The sequence below is a fragment of the Triplophysa dalaica genome, chromosome 13 (genome assembly GCF_015846415.1).
Source record: "Triplophysa dalaica isolate WHDGS20190420 chromosome 13, ASM1584641v1, whole genome shotgun sequence".
Lineage (NCBI taxonomy): Eukaryota > Metazoa > Chordata > Actinopteri > Cypriniformes > Nemacheilidae > Triplophysa > Triplophysa dalaica.
The window spans coordinates 232,501-242,500 of record NC_079554.1 but is presented as its reverse complement, the minus strand read 5'-3'; the positions used below and the strand labels follow the sequence as shown (position 1 = coordinate 242,500).

The window sequence follows — 10,000 nt, the reverse complement described above, 5'->3', positions numbered from 1 at the left end:
TTACTCAGAGCGGTGCTAATGATCAGCACGCTGAATGCTAATGTGACACCAGGCCTCACAGCCTTTAAACTTTACAACACCTTAGCAACCACGTAGCAACACTCTCTCAAACACCCTGGCCACTGTAAAGACATGCTTGTGATACCTTAACAACTTCATAGCCCTGACAATCTCTCGTGATGAACAAATCCTGATGTTCTCCTGACGCTCTCGTGACGTTCTCCTGACGTTCTCCTGACACCCTCGTGACGTTCTCCTTACACCCTTGTGACGTTCTCCTGATGCCCTTCGTGACTTTCTCCTGACTCTCTCGTGCTCTCTCATGACGTTCTCCTGACGCTCTCGTGCTCTCTCGTGACGTTCTCCTGACGCTCTCGTGACGTTCTTTTGAAGTTCTCCTGACGCTCTCCTGACGTTCTCCTGACACTCTCGTGACGCTCTCCTGACGCTCTCCTGACTTTCTCATGGCGCTCTCGTGATACTCTCGTGACCCTCTGGTGACGTTCTTCTGAAGTTCTCCTGACGTTCTCCTGACGCTCTAGTGATGCTCTCGTGAAGTTCTCCTGACGCTCTCCTGACGTTCTCCTGACACTCTCGTGACGCTCTCCTGACGCTCTCCTGACTTTCTCATGGCGCTCTCGTGATACTCTGGTGACCCTCTGGTGACGTTCTTCTGAAGTTCTCCTGACGTTCTCCTGACGCTCTCGTGACGTTCTCCTGATGCTCTCGTGATGTTCTCCTGATGCTCTCGTGATGCTCTCCTGACGCTCTCGTGATGCTCTCCTGACGCTCTCCTTACGTTCTCCTGACGCTCTCGTGACGTTCTCCTGACGCTCTCGTGATTCTCTCGTGAAGTTCTCATAACATTCTCCTGACGCTCTCCTGACGTTCTCCTTACACTCTCCTGATGGTCTGACGCTCTCTTGAATTTTTCCTGATGCTCTTGTGATGTTCTTCAGACGCTCTCCTGATGTTCTCCTGATGTTTTCGTAAGGTTCTCCTTACGCTCTCGTGGTGTTCTGCTGACGCTCTTGTGATGTTCTCCTGATGTTCTTCTGACGCTCTCCTGATCCTTTTGTAAGGTTCTCCTGACACTCTCCTGATGTTCTCCTGACTCTGGTAAGGTAATGACGACCTTATCGTGATGTTCTCCTGACTTTCTTGTGACACTCTCATGATGTTCTGATGATGTTGTTGTAACGCTCTGGTGATGTTATGATGATCTTCTCGTGATGTCTCTGTAGAGAGATTCAAAGTAGTGAAGGAAGGAGACGGGAACCGGCAGACATTTAAATAAACATTTAATCAAATAAAATCAAAAGTAAAAAGACAGCCGGCCGCCCCTCACGGTCGACGGCTGGCGAATATAACATAAATACAAACATAAACATGTTCAAGCCCGGTCCTCTCTCTCCTCGACGGTCCGGTCGCTCGTTCTCTTATATGCTCCCGATCTCCTACGTGTTACGAGACCGATGCCAGCACAGCTGCCTCTCATTAACAATTACTCACCGGTCTCGAACCACGATCTTGCCCCTCCTACTCCACTACAGTCTCATTATGTTCTCATGATGTGATGCTCTTCTTGAGCGAGGCACCGTTCCCCCCAACTGCTCTCTGGGTGCTGCAGCAATGGCTGCTCACTGCTCTAGCTGTGTTTTCACAGTGTGTGTGTGTGCACTTGGATGGGTTGAATGCAGAGCACAAATTCTGAGTATGGAACACCACACTTGGCCTCACATCACTTTCTTGACTGTGGATCTCATCAGTGCCATGTGTTAGTCATCTGATGTTCAACACTCTCTTCTCTCTTTCCTGATTTCCTTTTTTTTTCTCAGTCCGAGAGTTTTTGTGTGCACGTGTTGTGTGTGTGCGCACGTTGTGGACTGTGCAGCCATAAGCGATATTGATTGTGGTATACACGGGGCTTCAGATGTGATCAATGTTTCATAATTGAATGCTCTGAAGAGTCATTTATGTGTTTAATAGAATCATGACTGATGACTGCGTGTATACTTGTGTGTGTGTGTGTGTAATGGATGTTTGATGTGATGCCGCTGACACACAAGCACACACTGTATAATGTTTGTGCTCATTAAATTCATGAGTGTAATGAAAAATAAGATTGCAGTGTTTGTGATGTGTGCGTTTGAGTGCAGAAACCGCGCTGTTTTAGACACATCTAGTGTGTGGGGTTTTTAAGTGATGGGTGGGGAGGTGGTGTTAGGTGGTGTGTGGGTGTAACTGTGTGTAACTGTGTATTATTTCGATGGCATTCTGATTGACAGCTAAGCTAGAGGCTTCCTCCTGCATACCGATCAACTATCAGCAAGACACGCACTCACACACACATGTGCCAGATCTGCCCGTAATATTTTGGAGTCTGAATCGTTTCATCTCTTGAAAATGAGTCAAATTAGCTAAAGATAAAAAAATGTAATCGTTATAAATATAGTTGCTTATATTTCATGATTGCTTTAAAATAAGGAATTAAAAAATGTTTTCACTCATTGACTATGTTATTTAAGTAAACATATATGATATTTTGTTGTTAAGTAATGTTATGAATATAAATAAAAGGATGAAATGAAATATTGTAATCTGCAGTCACTGATGTGTTTGATATACACACACTGTAAAACACAGGAGATAAAGTCTGATATAATACATATATAATATAATATAACCCCTTCAGAATTAAACCCATTTGAACTCAAATTCATTTTAAAAACACAGCTGAGAATTGTTTGTATTGTATCATGAATGGTGTTGGGATGTGTCCAGTAGTATTATCACATCACAGATTCTGAATCCAAACAGACTGAGAAAGAGAAGCAAACTAGAGATAAACAGATTCAGTGTTTCTCCTGTGCAGGTCTCATCTCAATATGTCATTCTTGTGTTATAAACTATAAACATACACTAGAATCTGTGTCACATGCTTCATATCAATGTTTACTTTCTAATTCTTGTAATATTATCAGTATTAACACTGTCAAGGCATTCATGTATGTGATGTATTCAATATGTTGTATATTCTTTGTCAGTCAAAACTAACGGTAGAAGAACACGCACACACACACACACACACACACAGAGGGATGATCTCTGTTCATAAAGGAATACTGCACCCAAAAATGAATGTTCTGTCATCATTTCCTCACCTTCGACTGTTCCAAATCTGTATAAATGTATTTTGTTCTTATGAACACAGGAAAAGTTATTTGTAGGAATGGTTATAACCAGAAAGATCTTGCTCCCATAGTAGGAAAATACATTCTTCAAAATGTCTTCTTTTGTGTTCAACGGAACAAAAAATTATCAAGTATTTTTTCCTACTATGGAAGTCAATGGGGGGGGCAAGATCTGTGTGGTTATTTTTTTCATCAGAACAAAGATATTTATACAGATTTGGAACAAATCGAAGGTGAGTAAATGATGACAGAATTGCATTTTTGGGGAAGTATCCCTTTAAGTTTTCCTGTAGCTGCTGGATTTTATCCCACTGTACAGAAATGTAGCTTTATCAGCAGAAGTACTGTACAACAATCCTGTAGTATTAACTCGAGCAGAGAGAGAGAGAAAGAGAGAGAGAGATGGTGAACGAGAGAGGGCACTTGTGAGGATTTACATGCTAATCGTCTCATAAGCATTAGTGAGCAAGTGCAGTCTTGAGATTTGCTTTTGAAATGTCAGAGTGGTTTTATGAGTGATGACTTTAAAAGGTTTGGATGTTCAGCTAAGAGAAAATCGCTATCAATATTCAGTGAGGCGGGTCCAGATGCTCTCGGCTCCAATTGAGATGACTTGCCGAGGCGTGGATGGGTGTCTGATGACCCCGCCGGGTCACGTTCAGATTTCAGGCTCAGCGTCCAGAGGGCTGATCTCTAATATCAACACAGAAGTACACCATTAAAGGATTATTCATTCAGAAAGTGCAGTGAACACACCAGAACTTCATAAACACGGCTCGTCACGCTTCAGTTTAAATGATAGAAACGTTTTAGTGACGTGTTTATACCGTGTGGAAGCTCACCACGTGTCTGTTTGTTTCACAAGCTGAAAAGAGCCACTGTGTGTGAGAATATCTGTCATGTGTAGTAGGATTATCACAATCAGATTTAGTGCTGAGTTTAATATGAACAGAGACAAACATAAAAACCGAATCACATTTATTTCATTTCATATTGTTAAGAGATTCAGTTGAGTTACAGAGCTGTGCTTTATCATCACATTGTGTGTTTAACATCAACATCAGTGTGTGTACATGTGTTTAAACTTAAGCAGCTACTGACGTCTGATGTGGAAGAGAAACCAACTCATGAAAACACTGATGACTTAAATCTCTCTCTCTCTCTCTCTCTCTCTCTCTCTCTCTCTCTGCTCTCTCTCTCTCTCTGCTCTCTCTCTCTCTCTCTCTCTCTCTCTCTCTCTCTCTCTCTCTCTCTCTCTCTCTCTCTCTCTCTCTCTCTCTCTCTCTCTCTCTCTCTCTCTCTCTCTCTCTCTCTCTCTCTCTCTCTCTCTCTCTCTCTCTCTCTCTCTCTCTCTCTCTCTCTCTCTCTCTCTCTCTCTCTCTCTCTCTCTCTCTCTCTCTCTCTCTCTGCTCTCTCTCTCTCTGCTCTCTCTCTCTCTGCTCTCTCTCTCTCTCTGTCTCTCTCTCTCTGTCTCTCTCTCTCTGCTCTCTCTCTGCTCTCTCTCTCTCTCTCTCTCTCTCTCTCTCTCTCTCTCTCTCTCTCTCTCTCTCTCTCTCTCTCTCTCTCTCTCTCTCTCTGCAGGTCATATTCGAGGCTGAGGTGACAAATGGTAGAAGAGGTTATATTGCCATAGACGACATCCAGGTGCTCAGTTACCCATGCGGTGAGCGTGTGTGTGAGAGTGTGTGAGAGTGTCTTTGTGTTTCCTCCGGTACAGTCATAATGTTCTTCCTGACGGACAGTGTTGTGATGTATTATTAAGTAAGTGTTTTCTGTAATGAACTGAATGAAGTGAAGTTGTGGATTATGATGATACAGGGTTGTCATGGACACGTCACGTATTACACAATAACTCATCATGCTTTGTTTATACATGTATATATATATATATATATATTCTCTTCTGCATCTCATGACAAAAGACATTAGAACCCATTCTAATTTTACATTTGACATTTGTTGGTCCACTCGTCTGTAATGTGGTGTCCCGTCGCTCGTGTCCGCAGCACACAGGGTTTATCAGGGGGTCGTATGAGGTCTGGGGTTATCTGCTGTTTTATCTGTCTTTTAAAAGCCTCTTACACGAAAGTCTTTTATTCTGAATCCTTTAATAATATAATATAATATAATATGATATAATATTATATAAAGGTGATGGTCTTACTGTAATGTAGGTGTGTGTGTCAGAGAGCTGTCATGTCAAGGGTTGTTGTCTTTCTCTACAAACAGATAAATCTCCTCATTTTCTGCGTTTGGGGGACGTGGAGGTAAACGCCGGACAGAACGCGACCTTTCAGTGCATCGCAACCGTTCGAGATGCTGTTAACAACAAACTCTGGCTTCAGGTGTGACTCCCAACACTTCTGTTATACACTTGAAAACAACACCACACTACACATACTCAATCATTGTGTTCAGTGTATGTGCAGATGATGGTTCAATAGCTGTCGCTGAATGAAGAATTGAGTGACAGCCCATCAAGAGCATCTCTCCTGTGGTTCCTGAGGGTTCAGGGTTTTAAGGGATGTTTTAAATCTAATGAAAGTTGATTAGATTAAATTGGATTAAAATGAACCACTGACAGACAGAGAGAGAGATCTGACAGGGGCTTCTCTTCTACAACAGATGATACGTGAACACTGAAGAGACTCAAAAGTACATCTGATGAGTCTGTATTTAACATGAGATGACAGTGTTAGAGAACGTCTAATGAAAACTCCTCTCACACGAGCACACACAGGAACACACACACAAACACACACACACACACACACACACATATACACACACGTAGTGTTTTAGACTTCTGTTGTTCTTATACTGATGGTATGTTCTCAGTCCTTAACCACACACACGCACACATGAATGCACACACACACAAAACCTTTCTGCCTTGTTTTATTTCTAAATAATATGACAGTGATGTGTGTTTCCTCTATCATGAAGCATCTTAGAATCATCATGAAATGAAAGTTAGGATTGTTTTCTTTTCCGTATCGTGACGTACATCCCAGAGAAATGACTTCGGAAATTAGGGCAGGGCTTCATTTCTCCCTCTCCTAATTGATTGGATGGTTGTGAGTAGCCTTTGACACCAGCGGTTCCTCTTCTTCAGGCGTTAGGTCGTGAAGAGAAGACTTGTTGTTGAGAGGGGGACAGGAGCTTAATGTTTTTGATTAAAGATTAAAACTGCTACTTAATTTGACAAAACAAAGATGTGCATGGAAAAATCTTTTTTAATAATCCCCATAATGCTGTGTAAGAACATTTGCTCCTCACTCTTGAGCCTCCAAAACAACTCTTAAAGTCCTCAAGAACTCAACTTTAAGAATCAAAATGACACGTTTAAAGGTTCCTTCATGATCTTATAAAGCTGGAATATAACTATAAAAATATGCAAATGAGTCTCCGCCTCCAGCCATTCACACCAGCATGTGATTGGTTACGTCATGTTTGTGACATAGAGAACGGAGATGTCAAGCAGCAATCTTTCTTTATAAAGTTTTAAGGAGTAAATACATACTCAGCAGTGGCATGTAAACGTGAATTTTATGTACCGCAATGATCTTTTAGTTAGTTTCTCATCATGTGTTTCTGAAGAATACTTTTATCTTATTGTCTCTGTTGAAATGAATCACAGTGAAGATTTGATTTCTCGTGGTGTTAAGTGTTACAGAAGCTACAGATGACTTCTGGTCTTCTCTGATCATATCTGACTTCAGTTTGGATGATTCTGTGATGTTTCTCATCTTTCTCTATGTTTAGAAACGTAACGGTGAGGACATTCCTGTGGCCGAGACCAAAAACATCAATCACAGAAAGTTTGCGGCGTCCTTCAGACTGAGAGAAGTGACCAGTCAGGACCAAGATCTCTACCGATGTGTCACCCAATCAGAGCGAGGATCTGGGGTGTCTAACTTCGCTGGTCTTATTGTTCGAGGTAAATGTTGTTTTGTCATTTATCATCATAGGGTATCCTGTATCCACCACAAACAACTGTACTATAACAACATATTAGAATGAGATCACTATCTTTATTCTAAACGTGCGTGCTGCCATTTCGCATTTAAATTCAAGTGGACTTTCATTGGCTGTCCATATTTTAATTATAAATCAGATGAAAAAATCTCTCGAAATCGTTATAGATGGTTTCAGAGAAACAATATAAACAAATGCTTTTGTGGTCCAAACGTAACTTCCGCTATACATCCAGATTATTTCCGATGACAAGCAAAAAAAAGAATAAGTCAAAGACATGAGTTAGCAAGTTAAAAGTAGGTCTAGTCAGTATTATTTTGGGTTACCAGTGAAGGAAGCGTTTCTTGGCTAAACTTAAATGTGACAAAATTACACGACCAATTCAACACAATGTAATTAATATATATACTGTGTGTATATACAATAAAACTCAACAAATTGTGTATTTAATACAATTACTATACAATCAAATATAAATATAAATGAATATTAATGTATAAATAGTTATTGTATTATTAGCCACCAGCCAGACCGATCAACAAACACAGACAGGAAGTTGAGTTAAACTGTGCCATGTGTAGTTCTCTTCTCTTTCTGGATTGTGGTCTGTAGGCAGCTGTTGTGTTTGTATAATCAGGGTGTCTTTAAATCAAGCTCAAAGCCCAGCGTACGGTCACCTTGACATGATGCTCTGAAGATGCAGGAGACATTTGTTTGTGATGTTCAATCTACCCGTGTGCTCTGCTCAAAACACAGAAGAATTATGCAACGCATGTCATTTACAACACATGAAGCTATAACCACACATATACACATAGCACCTTTTTACTGGTCATGAAGTCAAAGTGGTTTTATAAGCTGTCGTGAACACAATCTGAACAATCTTGTGCTCAAGTGAAGGAGAAACGGCTACATCGAGCATCTGTTCATTTCAGCTGCGCTAAACAATACAAATGTATTTAAACGTGAAGAATCATCGGGCACGTAATTGTTTCTTCAGAGAGATCCGTCTGAAGAGTGATGTGTGTTTTAGAGTTAGTGCTGAGAGAGACAGAGAGAGGACTGAAGTGCAAGAGTTAGCGTTAGCCGCGGGGCAGAAGGATCGCCATGTTTGCGGCTCGGCCCGCTTGACTTTCAGTCACACTGACAGCTCAGATATCTCCGCCACACTTCTGCGCCTGACAGCCTGCTACAAGGATACCAAAGATGGTAATTTCAGCGGAAATTTTTGGGCCACGGATTTGTGCGTGCGCTAATGGGAGCTGGCACAGAGTTGCCTATTGTCGCTCGTGACCCGGGGCCAGCGCTTTATTAGCTCTCCCTCTCTCTAATGCGGCCCGACAGCGGACCCTCCCGGCTGTTTGCATGCTTTGTAACAAATGAAAATCTCAGTGGCCAATTCTTACGCCGAGGAGGTATTGATCTGCGTGTCCCCCGGCCGCACGAGAGCGATGAAAGAGGGAAAAAAGCAGAAAACACAACAGAACGCAGTCGCCGTCACAGCTTGCCGTGTTTCGCCCAGGGTTCAGAGTAATGACATTAGCCTCCTCGCGCGAGCGTGTAGAAAATAAACCCAATTGACAAGACGTGCGCTGGGAAATAGATTTGAAAGCAAACAGTCAATAAGAACCTCCCTGTTTTTATTACATACCAGCGGCCTGGAAATCAACAAAGACTTCTCTTCACCTCGCCGCAGAATCTCTCTCTCTTTCTCTCTCTCTTACACTTGAAACACTTGTCTCTTACATTCCTTTAACACGCTTTTATTCTACACATCTCAGATCTACACATTACTGAACACAGAAACCGCTGCATGAACTTGTGAATTTATATGGACATGTCCAGAAGGTTAGAATGTGGAATTAAACCTAAAGCTGAATCAATTGAGCTACTCCTCATGTGTTCATGTTTGACTTTTATTAATCCACCACACTTTTGAGAAAGCACTAAATGAAGAATTAAATAGATTGACAATAAAACATCATCCATCAGCAAACTATTCTCGGTACCTCAGACCTTGGGAAACACCTCCCACACTTCAACCATCGAACTCTCCTCTTTCACCCCACTTAAGGACACTGAAGTCACCAGGCTTCTCTCCAGCCACCCCACCACCTGTCCCCTTGACCCTATCCCCTCTGATCTCCTTCAGGACATATCCAGCTCGCTCACACCTGCAATCACACACATCATCAACACCCCCCTGCTCACCGGCACTTTTCCATCCACATTTAAACAGGCCCAGGTCACGCCCCTACTGAAGAAACCAACATTGGACCCTTCTACTCCCGACAGTTACAGACCTGTCTCTCTCCTCCCATTTATAGCAAAAACACTTGAAAGGGCAGCTTTCAACCAGGTGTCTTCCTACCTGTTCCAGAATAAACTACTGGATGACAAGCAGTCTGGCTTCAAAACAAACCACTCCACTGAGACGGCACTGCTATCGGTCACAGAAGCACTGCGGCTTGCCAAGGCGGAATCTAAATCCTCGGTCCTGATTCTGCTAGACCTATCTGCAGCGTTTGACACTGTCAATCACCAGATACTGCTTGCAACCCTGTCATCACTAGGAATCACAGGCTCTACCCTCTGCTGGTTCAAATCCTACCTCTCCGACAGATCCTTCAGGGTGTCATGGAGGGGCTCGCTGTCCACGGCTCACCACATGATCACTGGGGTCCCTCAGGGGTCGTTGCTTGGACCGCTGCTTTTTTCCATCTACACGACATCACTGGGACCCATCATACAGGCACATGGCTTCTCATATCACTGTTATGCCGACGACACCCAGATCTACATCTCGTTTCACCCAGACGATACCACTG

General features: G+C 42.6%; 1 protein-coding gene across 10 annotated transcripts in view; it reads left to right on the top strand.

Moving 5' to 3' along the window:
- ptprk (protein tyrosine phosphatase receptor type K) overlaps positions 1-10,000 on the top strand; it is a 174,408-nt gene that overhangs the window by 57,723 nt on the left and 106,685 nt on the right. For all 10 annotated transcript variants that reach the window (XM_056765384.1, XM_056765392.1, XM_056765389.1 and 7 more), the window contains 3 exons: positions 4,776-4,857; positions 5,424-5,539; positions 6,960-7,134. In XM_056765384.1, the coding sequence (XP_056621362.1) occupies positions 4,776-4,857; positions 5,424-5,539; positions 6,960-7,134 (373 nt within the window). The remainder of the gene's footprint in view (positions 1-4,775; positions 4,858-5,423; positions 5,540-6,959; positions 7,135-10,000) is intronic.